The 18,455-nt window shown below is 38.7% G+C and overlaps 1 protein-coding gene across 1 annotated transcript; it reads left to right on the forward strand.

Annotated features, from left to right (window-relative positions):
• The first annotated feature begins 1,934 nt into the window (after positions 1 to 1,934).
• Positions 1,935 to 13,619, forward strand: htr3b (5-hydroxytryptamine (serotonin) receptor 3B). Its single transcript, XM_088441402.1, has 9 exons — positions 1,935 to 1,946; positions 2,131 to 2,294; positions 4,875 to 4,919; positions 4,994 to 5,103; positions 5,436 to 5,605; positions 9,029 to 9,186; positions 11,289 to 11,499; positions 11,589 to 11,783; positions 13,354 to 13,619. The coding sequence occupies exons 2-9, from the start codon at positions 2,136 to 2,138 to the stop codon at positions 13,617 to 13,619; spliced, it is 1,314 nt and encodes a 437-aa protein (XP_088297528.1). The 5' UTR covers positions 1,935 to 1,946; positions 2,131 to 2,135.
• The last annotated feature ends 4,836 nt before the right edge of the window (positions 13,620 to 18,455 follow it).

An 18,455-nucleotide genomic window follows, 5' to 3' on the forward strand; every position in this document is an offset into this window, starting at 1 on the left:
AGCACAGAAGAAAAATCGAGAACACAAACAAGAAGTTGGACATACAAAATTGTCCTTGGGAGTGTTGGAAGGCAGCCTTTTGGGGTCCTTCCGGGTGTTCGTCAAATTCCAGGTTCGGTCAATAACTGGATTCCAGAGGCATGAAGTATGATAAACGCTTTGAAGTTTTAATGCAGAATATTCTGGGCAAAAATGTGATGCAAGCAAAGGCTGCGATCAAGCAGTTTGTGCCAAGAGCACATTCAAGGCACGTTCTTTTATACTCTTAGCAGGGATGTACCGAAGCTTATCGAAACAAAACTTATCAAAACAAAACCGACACTTCACCGCTTGGGTGTTTTTCCACCTGGACATAAATCAGAGCAAAATTAGATGCTGCTGGTTTGAACAGAGTACATTCTGTTACTAAGCCAAGGTCATACAGAATTATAAAGCAGCACACAAGCAGGGCTAATTATGTTATGATATAGTTTTCACTGTGATTGCAGTCTTTAGGAGTGATTGATTGTGTGAATGTTTTTTTGTCTATGTCCTGCAAGTGGCTGGCAACCAGTTCAGGGTGTCCCCTGCCTGTCAGCTGGGATAGGCATCAGCAAGACTGCGACCCGCGTGAAGTTAAGCAGCTCTAGAATAGGGATGGATGGATTAAAAAGGAGTACACAAGAAAAGAAGCACACAACAAAGAGCACACAAGAAAAAAGGAGCACATAATAAAAAAGGAACACGCAAAAAAGTGTGTATACAAGACAGAGACGAAACAAAGAGCAAACAAGTGAAAATGAGCACACAAAAAGAGAACACAAGAAAAAAAAGAGTATCACAGAAGAAAAAGGAGCACACAAAAAACAAAAATGGGTACACGAGAATAAACAAAACAAAGAGCGCACGAGTAAAAGTAAGCTCACAAGAAAAAAGGGGCGCACATGAAAAAATAGAAAACAAGAAAAAAGGAGCACAGAAGAAAAAGCAGTAAGGTAGAAAAAAGCACACAAAAAAGAACACACAAGTGAAAAAGAGCACACAAGTAAAAAAGAATACACAAGTAAAAAAGAGCACAGAAGTAAAAAAGAGTACGCACGTAAAAAAAGAGCACACAAGTAAAAAAGAATACACAAGTAAAAAAACAGCACAGAAGTGAAAAAGAGTATGCAAGTAAAAAAGCACACGAGAAAAAGGAGCTCAAAAGAATAAAGGGCTCAAAAGAAAAAAGGAGCACACATGACAAAAGAGCACATAATAAAAAAGAGCACACAAGTAAAAAAGAGCACACAAAGAAAAAAGTACACAAGAATTAAGTGCACACAAGAAAAAAACGCAAACAAGAACAAAGGAACATGGTATCATTCCCCACTGGAAATGCTTGATGTGAGTGGGGGGAAGTGGGTGTGGATAAAACTTTACACTTGCAAAATAAAGCATCTCTGTAATCATTGTAACACAAAATAAATACATGCCTCTTCAGCAACATTACGGGGGCCACCACAGGTGGTTACATTGCACAAAATCACATTCATTTGGTTGGACACTATGCATTTGGGCACCATGCATTTGTAAACATTTTTTCTATCATAAAATACACCACACTTGACTGTTTGATTTAAATTCTTTAAAAGTTGAGCAAAGTTTTGGATTTCATATATGTAACAAAAAATTTGGTACCACAAACTTTTTCCTAAATTTATCTTTGTTATATTCTATGATGGAACCTCTTCTCTCATGTGTTTCGGCATTCTACGGAACAGTATCAACTTACTCGGTCCGGTAAGTGAAAATCAATAGTGGAGAAAGTTAAAAAAAAAAAAAAACATGTCCACACTAACCTTGTCCCTGTCCTGGCTGCTCACTATTCCACTCGGGCTCCTATTTGATGCATCTGAGGATACGTAGGATTAAAAAAACGCACACAAGAAAAGTGATGTCTTTCATTTGGTTGCTACTGCTGTCAGGTAAGATGCTCTTCTACTGAAATACATGTAAAAATTGTTAACTGCAATATTTCAAACAATCCATTGTTATTCTCCTTTTTTCAAACATATTTGAAATCCAAACGCATTTTAAGGCCACCTGCCTTGAAGATATTATTGTAATGACTGGCTTGTAGCATAAATGTTTATAATGGACGTCTTGTAGGCCATATGGTTGAGGGTGTTCTGGAGAAGCCAAAAAGATCGGCGCTGAATCAGCTCACAAGAACCTTACTAAGGAAATACGACTGTGGAGTTCGCCCTGTTCACAACTGGACCAGTGCCACCACTGTCTTTGTAGACTTCATATTACAGTCCGTCCTTGATGTGGTAATGCAAGTCTTTTTGAAAACATCAAAACACTTTAAAGCAGTTGTTGTTAAACCTATGGCCCAAGGGCCAAATCTGGCGATCAAAAAGGTTTAATCCGGTCCACAAGATGAAGCATTAAAATAAATAAATAAATAGGACCAAACTCATTAGTCCGCTGTCTATAATACTGTAAATCCCTTGCGTGTGTTAAAGCAGTGGATCTCAAAGTCGGGTCCGGGGGTCTGTGCCCTAAATGCAGTTATTAATAAAAAAAAAACAAAAAAAACAAAACAAAACAATAGATATTCGTGTTAATTTCATTTTATTTTATATTAAATGGTGAAAGCATGTATGCTCAATTATGCAATCAATTCAACCAGTTTAATTTACTTTTAAAAATGTAATAATTTTGAAATTTGTCATAATGTGTTTCGTGTCTACAATTGCTTACTAACAAGGCTAAAACAGCATTTTATTTTATAATGCTGTTTTTGACTAAAAAAGGAGCAGCAAATTGGGGGATATTGACCCTTTTTTTATCAGAAGGCGTGCAATTTGCAATTTTTATTTTCTAAACTTCAGTATAGCTGACAAGTAACAAATACTTGTCAAATACAAAGGTCACAAAAAGTCACACAATTTTTTTTTTGTTTTTGTTTTGTTTTGTTTCCGCAAACATTTGCAAGGGGGCGTAATTTGCTTCCTAAAAGGCGTCCCATAGTCTAAAAAGTTTGAGAACCCCTGTGTTAAAGGATTCACTCAGTCTTTTCTGTCTGATTGCTTCTTGTACTGAAAACAAACAAAAAAAAAGAAAAAAAAACCTGCTAACTAGCACATGGTTCTGAACTGCTCCCCAACTCACACGAATGCTCGATAGCAAATAACTTACTTTCAGTTGTCCTCCGCAGGCTTCCTTGTGCCTGACAACAATGATTGTTACAATCCACAACAATTCTTAAGTTTACAAGCAATGCGAAGTTCAGCACTGCAACTTACAAGCGGAAGTGACCAATTGCCATGCTTGAGCCAAAAAGCTTCCTCATTGCCTCAGTAACAGAAAATGAAACATTCATGTTAGCATTAGCTATTAGCTTCATAGTGCTACAGCTCAATGCAAATAAAATCCTTCAGTCTGAAGAGATTCACAATGTGCAAGGGTTGGCATCTGGGCCATTACCAGACATTTGGCTTTAGTCCCTCTTGTATTATAAATAATCAGTCGTTTATTTTTAAACTTTAATTAAAGCTCAGCAGTTATCATATAGCCCAGGGATGGCCCAGTTCGGTCCTCAAGGGCCACAATCCAGCCTGTTTTCATTGTGTCCCTTAAACTAACACACCTGATTCAAATGATTAGCTCATCAGTATGTTTTGCAGAATCCTGATAACGATGATGCTGATTTGAGTCAGGTGTGTTGGTTGAAGAGATACACTGAAAACAGGCTGGATTGTGAATCTTGAAGACCGATCTTGGCCACCCAATGTATTCGACGTAACGTCAAGACTTCTTCGTTGTGACTTTATTTGTATTTTTTTTTTTAGTCTTTTGTCGTGTATCTTATTGCGTGGGTGCCACTCTATGTCCAAAATGAGACACTACAGCACCATTTTATTATATTCAATTCTTTGCAGATCAGTGCAACCACATTTTGATTAAAAAAAGATTGTTTACTACACCTTTATTTTATTTTTTTACTTTTTTGTGCTTTTCAACATTATAGTCAAACCTGCTATTCGCAAGGAATTGGGACCAGGCCTGTACACAGAGCAAATATCTACATATAATCAATTAAAAGCTGCAGAATGAATCAAATTTTAATCACGATATTGGCTGCCATGATTAATTAAGCTGATCCTTGGCGATATTAACATTTGAAAAGCCAACTACATTACATGTCAAATCAAGCACTTTGTCATCCTAAAACCAGGGAGCAATGTTTCACACATTTGCATGACAAAGGGATCTGCTTTTCTCACCTTAATATTTACCAGTGTGAAATGGCATTGAGTTTCTCACCTGATTCCTAATGTATACAATTGAGACCCATTTTGAAAAATCCGATTGGCAATAAATTTGGTTTGAAATGATGGAAAATGACATTTTGACTGGTAATTGATTAAGGTTTGCTTAAAATAAACAATGTGCTTGGTTCTAAGTAGGTTAAAAAATTTTCATTGGTTTGCACTAAGCAAGTAAGTTAAGCATTTACTTTATTTATTGTATTTGTTATTATTTGTTAGTATCAAGTCTTGAGGCCTTTTTTTATATACTGCTTGTTTAAAAAAAGGGCAATTAATAGACATGTTTCTCCAAGCATGATGAATAATCATGATTAATAATCATGACTTCAATATTGACCAAAACAACCTTGATTTATTCTGGCCATAATTGTGCAGCCCTGGCATGATTTTACCGTCTGGCCCACTTGAGGCTAGATTTTCCTTCATGCGGCCCCTGAGCTAAAATGAGTTTGACAACCCTGCTTTAAAGTGATCACTGATATTCTGTTTGTTGGTTTCGGATAATGATTATGAACTCTGACGTCTTTCAAGTTTCCTATGTACTTTTTAAAAAACAATGTTCTGGTGTTGTTTCAGGACTCAAAAACCCAGAGTATTACCACAAGTATTTGGTACAGACAGGTAAGTTGTTCCAGCATGCTCAAGAATTTTGTTTGTAAATGACAGTGTTTGACTAAATTCTTATCATTGTTCAGATCTGGACAGATGAGTTTCTGGTTTGGGACCCAGACGAATTTGATGGCATTAATGAGATTTCACTGTCATCTGATGCCATCTGGATACCGGATATTGTCGTAAATGAATTGTATGTCTACGTCGATCACAATTATTGATGAATAAACCAGACTCACTATTATTAGTCTTGAAATGAGGATCTTTTGTAAAACTGCTGTCAAGGACAGTGAAAGTGAAAATATTGTAAAAGATAGTGAAAGTGTTACAAATTATAATGTTATTGTTGTAGAGTTATTATGATGATTATAATATATCATATATATAATATATAATTTTGTCTTTCCACGTATCCAATATGACAAACATTTGATCCCAAGGCCTGCCAAACGAAATGCACAGTTACAAAACTGACTGGCCTCATGTCAGATTCTTGCCTTACTTCTTTTTTGACTTCCCCTCTAGAGTGGATGAGGGTAGGTCGACACCCATCCCGTACGTCTATGTCAACTCATCCGGTTGCGTAAAGAACTACCGACCAATGCAGGTGGTCCTGGCCTGCAACTTGGAGATGTATGCCTTTCCTTTCGACAAGCAGAACTGTAGCCTCACCTTCCGCAGTTGGCTTCACTCAGGTAAGCTCTCCATCTCTGAAGGCTGAAGGCATAGAGGTGTGAATTACAAAGAAATTACTAATAACTAGTAGGGCTGCACGATTATGGCCAAAATAATAATCACGATTATTTTAGTCAATATTGCGATTACGATTATTAATCTCGATTATTCATCGCGTTTCATCAAACATGTCTATTTAATTGCACTTTCTTTAAACAAGCAGTATATACTGTATAAACGAGGGTTGATACTTAAAATGAATAATAATAAACTAAAATAAATGTAGTAAAAGTAAATCATAATCATGGCAAAAACTTGTTGAGTGCAAACCATGGAAAAAAATGAAGCCTACTTATAACCAAGCACATACTACAACTGACCTGTAAGAACACCCACAGCCTGAAAATGTTTTATGACCTTAGCAGTCAAAATGTCATTTGTGGTCATTTCCAATCCAATTTATTCTAATTTTTGCCAATTGGATTTTCCAAAATGGGTCTCAATTGACAGCTAGTGTGGTATACTAGGGCCTGAGAAAAGCAGAGGCTTTTGGCATGCAAACATGTGGGGAAACATTGACCTCTAAAAGCTTTTAACCGTGAAACCAACCACGACTCTTGACGCAGCTGAGTCAACAGCATACAAACACTAGTAGATTCTAACGATCGAAATTCTTCCAAGCTTTTTTTTTTTTTTAAATTAGACTCATTCACCCCCTAGTGGTAGCATGACTAAAAGTGCTTTATTTGACATGTACTGGTAGGCGGCTTTTTGAATATTAATATAGCTGATTTTCATCTTAATTAATCGTGGCAGCCAGTATCGTGATCGCGGTTAAACTTCGATTAGTTGTGCAGCCCTAATAACTAGTACTGTCCAGAGATTTAAGAAATTGGAGATTAATTGATCATGGTCTGAAATTAAATATTTTTTATGATCTCACTTAATCTCACCAAAAAAAAATATGAGAAAAACCCTCAGTTGTTTTAAAGACACTTTGTGCTCCTGTGGCAGATCAAACAACAACAACAAAAATTGAGTCAGGCATTTATTTCCTTTAACCGATTCAATTATAACCATTTATCTTCTGTTTTATTCGACACTAGTCCCAAGTACTGGGTTCAAACTGGGTTCTAGTTTCAACCATCAGGAGGAATTAACATTAAAATAAAACATTGTCTATTCCAGACTCACTTAAACATGTGACAGTCTCTAGTTTAGTTTGGCAAAAAGCTTTGCTATGGCTTGCTATATTAGCATTATTGTTGATATCGTTAGCTGTGGCAGAAGTCAAAGTTGGGTGTGTTGCATTTATGCGGTAGGTTAAAGTTACATTTCTTCTGTGGTGTGGAAGTTTATGCTTACAAAGCATGCATATCACTCTACCTTTATAAAATGTGGCATTTGTTTTTAAGTCAAATTTATAATTCAACGAATTGAAAACTCTCACAACACACGCTCACATTTACACATCTTCCATCTCCTCCTGAACCTGCCCTCCCATCAACAACAGGAGCCGATCAAGTTATGCCAAATATGACAATTAGCCAATCAGTGTCCTCTTCAGGGTCCAATTGACCTTCATCCATCCTTTCCCTACAGCCGCTTATCCTCACATGGGTCGCAGGCTTGCTGGTGCCTGTCCCAGCTGACTTGGAGCAATAGGCGGGGAACACCTTCAACTGGTTGCCAGCCAGTTGCAGACACAGAGACCAACAACCATTCATGCACCCAATCACACCTATGGACAATTTAATATGTCATGCATGTTTTGGGAGTGTGGTAGGAAACCAGAGTGCTCAGAGAGAACATGCAAACTCCACACAGGGAGGCAGGGGACAGGCGGATTTGAACTTGAGTCACCCCAATTGACCTGAGTTTTCAAAATTTCTGTGAACAGCTCTTCTAACAACTCAGTGCTCAGTAGAGTTTAGATAAAGCAAGAAAGGCTTTGAAGCAAACTACAATAGACCATAATGTATTTTAATAATGCAGAGGGTTTTGTATGATAATCACAAATAAAAGATGAATCTAACATGAAGGAAAATAACATTACAATATAATAACTTTTTTGAACCAAAACTCACAAAAATCAATTCACTCAAAATATTATTGTTTTTAAAATTATTATTTGATACGACATCAATTTGTCCTGCATATGATTACAAAACCACCCAAAAATATTCGGCCTGGATAAAGAGCAAAGGGATGTCAATCAAAAGTTTTCTTTTCAATAATATTTATGCCCTCCACTAGTCTAGACATGTCCTTTTGTTTAATATTGTGTTTAAGTTATACTGTATTAACTAAGCAGCAAAATCGATAGTTGGGTAATCTGTCAGAACCAACGGACCAACAAGTGATGGGAATGCTAAAAAGAAATGACTGATAGAGAATTGCAGAAGTGCGTTCTCCTCTGTCGTTGTAAACATCAGGATGGCCATGCCATCAGATATCCGTCAGTCCAACATTATGTCAGACAATCAGCTTGAGTGTTCCTCTGCAGAGTTACTGGAATCATTTTATAGTCCACGTGAGGACAATCATTCAACTTTTCCACCAAGCAGAGAAGAATTGTGTCCAGTTGAGCAAACAAACTGCCTTGGTTCAATTCACTACTTGTCATTCACAGCTATAACAAAGCCACCATTAATGGGGATGTCTTTCTTTGTGCTTCCTTTACGAGTCATGGTTTCATGATCCAAAAGGCATACTCTACACAATCTTGCTCCGTGGCATTATTGGATTATTATGGGGTTTACATTCATTCCAGTGACCAATAGGCACATCCCAAAGAGAGAAGCTCAGTTTGATTGGCTTAACCAGGAAATACAAGATAGATGATAATTTCCCTAATAAAGGCATTATTTCATAAATTCAAGCTTTGCAATACGTTGTTTTTACTTGTAGTGTGTGTGAGACGGATGAAATGTAGCTGCCTGTGACATATTTAAATGGCACTGTCAACTATAATTGGTTGGTCAAGCGCTTATAATTGAGGAGGATGCAAGCTGTTAACGGTGTTGTTTGACCGAACGGTGGATTCTGGGGATGCATAGGTCCTGTTATTGCAAAGATAACCCCTTTAATATTGCCCTTGACTACAATCTAAGTAGGCCTTATATATTTTTTTTTGCTGATTTGGAATGATATGCAGGACAGATATAAATAACAAATAATTTTTAATAGTAATATTTGGAATTAGTTAATTTTCATTAAGTATCTTGTTTTGTATCAACCTTTATTGGTGATTTATATGCATTGTGTGACATTTAAGCGGGCGTATTTATCGTCTGCTGTATGCCACTATAAACAGCACAGTTTGTTAAACCAGTCAAACAGTTATACATTTCAAATGTTCCTTTAAAAATCACCTGTACAGTTAAGAGAGATTTTATAATGGCTCAGTTTCATCTTCGCTGCCTCCTCCTCTTCTTCTTCAGTGAAGGAAATCGACTTGGCTCTGTGGCGGAGCGCCGAGGCCATCTCTAACGATCAGAGGGAGTTCATGAATGACGGCGAGTGGGAGCTGCTGTCCATACCGTCACATTACTGGCGTCTCCCGCAAGACGGCGCTGTCTACGCCCACGTCTGCTTCCATGTAAGTCATCTTTGAAACATAATTCCGATATCTCTGAGATTGATATTAGATTAGATTAGATTAGATTAGATGAGATTGATATAATGAGATTAAGCTTTAGAATGGGAGTAACTGAAATTTTGCCAATGCAAATACTAGGTAGTAGCAGGCATGCAGGATAAGTCCAGACTTTGACTGGGTGCAATCCCAACAAGTTACAACAACATACTATTGGCCCCCGCAGAGAATACATTGTAGAGCAACTGTTAAGTGAAAAACGATTGCCTGTGACTTCATGGATTGGTCTAGTGAGCTAATGCCAAATGATGAGGCTGCGGCTGTTTGTGGGTGGGAAGAAGAAGAGAGGCTCTGATAGACAGGGAAAGGGCGAGTGACCATAATGAGACTGTCTCAGTGGCTGACTGATCAATGGACGTCTTGTTAGCGGTGACACAAATGGCCCCAAAGCCCTTTTGCAGGTGGAGCTCTCGCCGGGATGGCTGCTATTCATGCAGCTCACAGGAGCTGAGGGCTGTTTGATGAAGGAGAACTTCATGGATCACTGAGAATGATAGATTCTTTTTGAAAGCAAGTCTTTCGATACACAAATGATTGTATTGCTGTGCGACCTTTACTTGAAGAACATTTTACATAAGGCAATGCACTGCTTCCATGGATGATCTCAAACCTCAAATGATCTTTTGTGAAATACTGTACCGAATGAATCAAACCTTAGATGAGAGTTGTGGTGGTACAGTATTTCATGGCATATTTATCAGCTCCTCCAGAAGGTGAATTGTGCAAAATCATTTGTTTTATTTCTGAGTTGTCTGCTATAAAATTGCATCAACTAAGGACAATGCACATCCATAAAACTCAACAAAATAAAAGTATAAGATGTCCTGTAAAGGAGTCACTAAAACACAATTTAGGAATTGCTTCATAATCTAATTAAGTTGCCCTTGGTTTGAAAATAAAAATGTACAGTCCCTGTCAGAACATTCAAAACAAACATTTGCTGGTACCTGCAAAAGCCCTGCCACTAAAGAAATGAGAGAATACTTACTGTCAAGTCTCTAGAATTATGAGCATTTGGATAACTATTTTTAACTGGACGACTAATCAGTTGTCAAAAGTCATTATCAATTTAATTATCAATCTTTTTTTATTAACCATTCCCCCTTGTAGTTCAGTAATTGTATCTATGAGAGGTAATGGTTGTCCATCTACAGTGTTATGAAAAAGTATTTGCACCCTTCCCAATTTTCTGCGTACTCATCACTCGCAAAGGTTTTGTTTCCTCAAACCAACTTTGATACCACACGAGACAACCTAAGGATGTACAAAGTGCAGTTTATAATCGATTTTATTTCACAAAGGGGGATGGGGATACAAACCCATCTGCATACTATATACTTGCCTATGAATGTCCTTCTCATATAGTGAGGGGTGTCCCCTGACCCGATGCGATGGGAAGGGGGCTTTACTTTTGCGCTGTGTAGTGTAATTGCACATTTATGGCAACTAGGTGGTGCTGTGGTGTGCACGGGTTTGAACATTTTAATTGCTGTCAACATTTTTCTAAATCACATTGAAGATTAAGGTGTATTAGAAAAAAATCAGCACACTGGTTTATACCTTTTTCTTCAGGTTAAAACATTTAAGGTGCGGGTTTTATTGTTCCAGATCATCCATTCTTTCATTTTCAGTAGCCGCTTACCTTCATTTGGGTCGCTGTCTTGCTGTCTTTGAGCAGTAGCTAGAACTGAACTCGGGACTTCTAACTGTGAGGTGGACGTGCTAACCACTCTTCCACCGTGCCGCCCTGTTCCAGATCAATTTATATTTATTATTATTCATTTAGGGGTGACTTGGTGGAAGACTGGTCAGTACGGTGGAAGACTGGTCAGTACGTCTGTCTCACAGTTCAGAGGTCACAGGTTCAATTAAAAAATTACTTGCAATGATGTAGTCTGTCTTTTGCCCGAAGTCAACTGGGAGAGGCTCCAATTCAACTACGATAGTGAATATGACAAACCCTGTCCAGATAATAGATGGATTGAATGAACAAATAACATTTCATGATGTACCAGAGTTGAGTATAATAGGATTTTGTGATGCAGGTGTTGATCCGAAGGCGACCCCTGCTGTACGTGGTGGGCCTCCTTATCCCCAGCATTTTCCTCATGATAGTGGACATGATGAGCTTCTTCCTGCCCCTGAGCAGCGGCACTCGCATCGGCTTCAAAATCAGCACGCTGCTGGGCTACACCCTATTCAGGGTCAACCTGATGGATGAGCTACCCGCCACTGCTGTCACAACCCCGCTCATAGGCAGGAAATTGATTACTTTGTGTTTTATAAGATCGAGACCTGCATTCCTGTCACTGACCTTGTTAAAAATCACTCCTCTATGTTGAAAGGTGTGTTCTTTGTCGTGTGCATGGCGCTGCTCATGCTCAGCCTCATCAAGTCAATCCTGGTGATGAAGCTGCTCCACCACAGTGAAAAGGAGATCCGGGAAATGTCCGTGTCAGCCTGCTTGCTAAAAAAATACGGCCAAGCCGAGAGCACCATGACCTCCACTGGAACTCTTGACCAGCTCAACCATTCTGAAGGTAAATTTAGAGAAAAGAGTTCCGGATTTAGTTTGGTGCTTTGTTTTGTTGTCTGTATGGTGGCAGACTGATTTGCACGTCCGTCTCAGCAGAGGTTATGGGGCTTGCTTTCAGCTCAGGCCTTCCTGTGAGAAATTTGCATGTTCCTCCGGGCCTGTGTGGGTTTTCTCTGGGAATTCCGGTTCATTGCCATTTCATTTAAAAAACAAAACAAAACATGCACTACAGGTATTTTCTTTTTTGGTGTTTTTGTGTGTACAAAAGGTTATTTGTCTTAGTGTGCCCTGTGATTGGCTGGCAACCTGTTCATGCTGTAACCCGCTTACTGCTCTCAAGCTGCGATAGGCTCCAGCATGCCCATGACCCTTGTGAGGATATGCGCTCAAGATGGAAATTTAATGTTTGAGAAAACTAGGCCTCTAAGTGTAGTCAAAGGCAATGAACAAAAATAACTGGACCCAAACAGAGACTGAACAAAGGAGCGAATGTTGACAAAAGTTAACGTTTACAAAAGAAACAACTTGAAATGCATTGTAGCCACAGCTGACTATAATCCCATAAAGTTCCCTTCGTTCAGCTGCATTTAAAAAGCAGGTGGATTGCAAATAGCTTGCAGGTGTGGAGCCCAAGACTCCGCCTCACAGACAGTGACACCTGAGGCCCTGCAATGAAAAAACATGACCACATGGGGGAGACCCCCAAGCAGCACAAATAACTAAGATGGTGGATGGAAGAAAAAGAGCAGAAGTTGGTAGCCTATGTCTCCATAATTTACTTCATCCGTATAAAAGTGATAAAAAGTGAATATTTGACATATTTCAAAATTGACATCCACTTTGAAATACTACCCCGTGTTGGGATTTTTTGTTTGTTTTAAATGCGTTAAATGCATTGTTAAGCATGGACATATATCCAATTGGATATGTCCATCTATCCATTTTCTAAAGCCACTTATACCTCAAAAGGGTCGCTGGCTTGCTGATGCCTTTTTCAACTGACTTTAGGCTGTTGGCGGGAGACACCTTGAACTGGTTGCCAGCCAATTGCAGGGCACACAAGGACCAACAACTATATATGAACCCAAACACACCGAAGCACAATTTAGTGTGACCACACTGAAGGACAATTTAGTATGTCCAATAGACCTGCCATGCATGTTTTTGGAGTGTGGGAGTTCTTTATAAGAGCCCATGCTGGCTCGGGGAGAACATGCAAACTCCACACAGGAAGGCCAGAGTGAGGTGGATTTGAACTCAGGCTCCTGAACCGTGAGGTGGATGTGCTAACCACTGCTTCACCGAGTCGCCCCCTGGATCATATGATCCAATTCAATTTTAGGAGCCTTGTGAGCAACAGATTGTGAATTTGATCCAGTGCGAAATCCAAAATCCAGTTAGATTACCTTTTGAGCAAACTAGCCTTGGAGATGGACATATGTCGGTGTTGGTACTTTGGCTGGCTTTAGGCAAGTATAGGCCACCAACACGACCCGGCTCCTTGAATTTTGCAAGGTTTATTTGCATACTTGTCTTAAAGAGATGCTGCTCACATTTGTTGATCCTGTTCCTAGAGTTTGAGTTTGAGGCCTCACTAGAGGAGGACCTGGAATCGCTCACCAGCATCCAAGAAAGTCCTTTCAGTCTGGAGTGGCTCCTCAGAGAACTTCTTTCCATCCGTCTGGCCTTTTCCCAGGAGGACTCCGAGTCTTGGGCTCAGGCTGAATGGTTGGCACTCTGCTCAAAGCTCGACTTCTTCCTCTTCCGCCTTTACCTAATTGTACTGGCTGTGTATGCTGGAACCCTGCTGATGTTCTGGGCCAGCTGGAGTTTTGCCTGAAGACACATAGGGTGTCTTGCCTATTGCGTTCTTGTTTGTAATTTCTGTGAGATTCATCATGCTACAAAAAAAGAATAAGATCACTGTGAAAAAGACAAATGCGTGATTAACATTTCATGTCTGTAATAGTTAAAGCTTGTGAGTGCGAGTCTAAATTGTGCATGAAAACTGTTCTTATGAATATGAATCTAAATGATGTGGCTATATTTCTTTCTTGTGACTATGAAATAAAAATGTGCGTGTTTGAAAATGTTCCTTGTGTCTATCAACCAAAATTGTGAGAGTTTGAATTTTTTTTCTTTTAATTACATACAGTATCCAAAACCTGTGAGCGAGCGCAAAGCCTTTTCAATACTGTATGTCTCTCACTTCCATGACTGCAAATCATCACGACACACCTGTGCACAAACCTCTTGTGTGGATTACTGCACAGTATGCAATTTGGGATGATGTCACATCAAGCTGCCAGAGAAAGTTGTTGAGCTAAGAAAAAAAAACAAAAAAAAAACGAAGAAAGGGGATGCCACTGGCATGGAATACAACGCTTTCAACGCTTTTTTCAAATGTGGAGTCACAGGTCATTTTGCAAGTTATGATTCAAAGGTGTCACAAAATTTTGTAACATTTTTGGATTACGCCTCAGGTCATTACAGCAGGTACTGTATTTAGGAATTGAGGAATATGAATGTCGAAGTTATTCATAAATTATCTTAGGAAATTGGATTCACGGATGTAGCATGTAAGCTAATTACATTTGACTCCAAATCCATATATTATTTGAAAAACTTTGATATAAATTAAACCTTAACTAAATTGCACGGAAATGCACAAAAGCAGGGAGGCAAGGTACGTTCAAAAATAATTATTTAATATGAACATGAAAAACAAACCAGGTCAAATACTGCATACAAAGAAACAAACAAAAACAGCAATAATCTTACTACAGATGACTCAGACATACAGTAAGACTCGCAAAAAAAAGGAATGTGTCTCCCAGAGACAACAACGGTATGACATCGATAGAAACAACAACATTGACCTGACAAAAACTGCTAGGAATCAAGAAACTAAACACACTCCAAACTGATGTAACAACGAACAACTGGACAAGAAACTATTGTTGCAGAGTCTGATTGGCTGACACAAGGGCAGCAGGTTGACAAGTGGACATAATAAAACTAACAGGACACTGACACAAGACACAAGAAAACCATGAACAACTAGGAACAAAATAAAAATCCACACAAACTCAGAATATGAAAAGGAACACAACAAAATCAAATCCCACATGACCCGTTAACACATAATTAACACATTTTTAAAGCCAACCCAAATGGCCACAAAACCTTCATTTAACCATCACTAAAACATACAGTGTTCCCTCATTTCTCGCAAATGGGGCCTGAACCCCCCCAAAAAGTGAAATAAGTGAATACTTATTACTTAAATATTTATTTAGTAAACCTTATACAGTAACTGTATTGTTATCTCTTCCCATTTCCATCCCTTGGCTGTTGTCGGGGAATAAAGCGGGGTGGAGTTGACCTCGGAGTAACGGCCTCGTACATCAACCTACAGTGGAGCCCGTACCTGACCAAACATGATAACAGGGAGGGAGAGTTTACGCTTAATATCCCAATTTATTACAATGGCACTCTTTGTAACATTTTTCCAAAACTCTCTGTCGTCCTCACTGTGCTCTTTCTGCCATACGTTCTCACTCTGGTGTGAACTTCAGCCGGAGACTGCTGCTGGAGGTACAACAACAACTTGGACAAGACTGGTGAGACAATCAGCTCATGTGCACTTACAAGAAACATGATCGGCTCCATTGTTTGCCATTGTTGCTCTTTTCTTAATACAGGTGGACTTCTAGCTTAATTAGTTTCCCTATGAACTGCTGGTTATTACATCCCAATTTGCATATTGTGCCTCATCCTCACAGGAGGCAATCCGCAGAAGTTTCATATCCACAAGCAGCAAATCCACACGAGAGGTATGTGCATGGAAGTAAAGTCGTGTGTGTTGAAGATTTGTGAGAATTGAGAAGTGAGAATTGTATTGAAAATACTACTTAGAGTCATAGTCATAGGGAAAAAAAAATCAAACCCACAAAAAAATTAAACATTTTTGATTCAGAGTCACACAAAACAACTATCATACCCACACAATTTAGATTCATACTCACAAGGAAAAATGTCATACTCACACAATTTAGACTTTTCGTACTCAAAAGCTATAACAATTACGTATACAAAGGAGTAACCACAAATGCGTCTTTTTGACACTGCTCTTACTCAATAAAAATAGAACTCATACTTGGAACAGTATGAGAATAGAAAACTGTACATTTTGTATCTCTTTGTGTTGTTTGGCAATTAATGTCCCAAGAGATTTGGATCATTTTAACAAGGATGGCAAAACACAGAATACCCTAACAATTTACTTCACTTTGTTCTTCAAGTAAGTTGCTTATAATGACCCTGTGTGAGACTACTTGTGTTCTAAATAAAACATTACTGTCATTGTCAATTTGCCTATTATGTTCCTTTTGCTCTTCAGCGTAATGTAATGATATAGCACAGCGAATCGAGAGACATCGCTGGCGAAAATCAGTTATAATAATTTTCCAACAGTGGAAATGTACTTAGTGATACCACATAATGAGACGACACTCAGGGGAGTGAAGCGAGTGCCGCCCTGATCCTGCTCATACTTTCATCCAAGCTCCACAAAACAGATCAATAGAAACCATTCAGAGCTGGCGATGGCTTTGTCTCCACTCCCCAGAGGCTTCCTAATAGTCTGAAGGAGAATATCTAAAGTGCGCCATAGAAATCTGCCAGTGCAAGGTCTATATTAATGCAATTTTCACACAACCTGCAAACCTTATCTGCTAGTGGATCAGGTTACGTGAGGATTATGTGACACATATAAAGACGGGGGTACCGCTAACAAATAATCGCTATCGGCCTTATTTTAAGGTATCGTTTCTTGTGATGGCAGCCGATACTAGAAGCGAAGCAGTTTTATGAACAGGAACTAGATATTGCAAATGGGAAGAAAAGTAATTTGGGATTAATTTGATAACATTTTGAGGGGAATGTTTGGATGACTGTTTTTAAAATTAATATGTCATTGTTTTCTTGGGGAATTTTTGTGTATCAAAAGTTTTAGTCAGTATTTCTTATTGGCATCAACTCAAGAGTTGATGACTCACACTGGTATCGGTCTAAAAAAATTGGGATTGAACATGAGTGGTGTAACTGTTAATGCGTGATCAGTCTCTGGTGGTGCTTCTTGACCTTTTTTTCAATTATGTACAACCTGTAAATTTTTTTCAGCCAAAATGAGCACAAAATGAGTACAAAAAAAAAAATATAAAAGAAAATTAAAAAAGACTTCAAGGGATCATGAAAAGTCAACTTTTTGGAGCTAAACACCCCCAAAGTGGTATTTCCCTTCAGTGCTGCATCTCTAAGCATTCCTTGCTTATTCCTGCGCTATCACAGCGAATTAAAACAATAAAAATAAAAAAAAAGGCATTTTTTTTCTCTGATTGGCTCTTGGCGAGTAAGAGCAAGATATAATTCCCTAATTAAAGATCTTTTTTAGTCAATTCAACCACAGTAATTCTTTGTTTCACTTGAAATCATCTTCTTTAGTTGTAGACATCCACCGTTTGAGAGTCATGTAAACCATGAATATGCCATGATTGGTAATTGCACTCTTGTCCCCTGTATTAAATATGATGTGTATTATAGCCTAGGGTTAAAACCCTTAGCTGGCTTTGCTTATATTACTGTGTTATGTTTCAATTGCAGTGTACCTGTAGAACCGCATAAATAATAATAATAATAATAATAATAATAATAATGCTTACATTTATATAATGCCTTTCACAAAACCCAAGGTCCTTTAGGCCCTTAGTATGAGGGTCGATAGAAGTAGACCAGCACCTGACGAATGACGGACCAGTAAAATAAAGTCAAATGTTGCCTTCTAGTGGTGGGGGAAGGACACGCAAGAATACACCGATGGATTGACGGACTGACGATTACGATTTGGTATGGCTTAAAAAAAGAGACGGACTGACGATGACAAAAAGGGGGCGGGGCTCTGATGAACATCGGACCAGCAAAAACATTTTTAGTTGCACACCTCTGGAAAAAAAGGGTGCTGTGCCATCCACATCTGATTAAGTCAAGGTAGGAATTACATTTGTCTAGGCATCTCTAGATGTATATTAGTCAGCAAATCCAGAAGCTAGATTATGTTACGTCATCAGTTTTATTTCTGGCTTGCCTGCTGGAAAAAACTGTGTCACTGAAAACAATGCACATCCATATAAAACATAAACTACAGGCACAAGCAATAGTTTGCTTCATGTTCCAAATGATTTGCTCTTAGTTAGAAAAGGAAAATATACTGTTTGTGTCATGACATTAATTGTGATTTGTTAATACTTTCAGAGCGTCTGGGAATCTTTTACATACCCTGTGTCTTGACATTGACAACCAGTGATCTATAAGATACCTGGCACCCCAGAGTCGAGACAGTAACAAATCAGTAGTCGAGTCAATGTATTATGAATAGAACACTTAATGAACACGATGCAGCTGTTCTCCTTCGCCCGATTTATATTGACTTAATTGACCTTCTTGATTTAGAATCTGGTAACACAAGGTTGCGTAGTAGGTGTAAGGTTGAGCCTAGATCATTGTTTGAGTGTTATTTGTAGGAGTGGCCTCCCACTATGGATGGCTTCATCTTTGCAAGCCGGACGATGCTAACTCGGTTTTCACAACAGGACGGCAAGACGAACGTGAAGTGTCA

Source organism: Hippichthys cyanospilos, chromosome 18 (genome assembly GCF_059441005.1).
Source record: "Hippichthys cyanospilos isolate Australia breed blue-spotted pipefish chromosome 18, RoL_Hcya_1.0, whole genome shotgun sequence".
NCBI classification, from domain to species: Eukaryota; Metazoa; Chordata; class Actinopteri; order Syngnathiformes; family Syngnathidae; genus Hippichthys; species Hippichthys cyanospilos.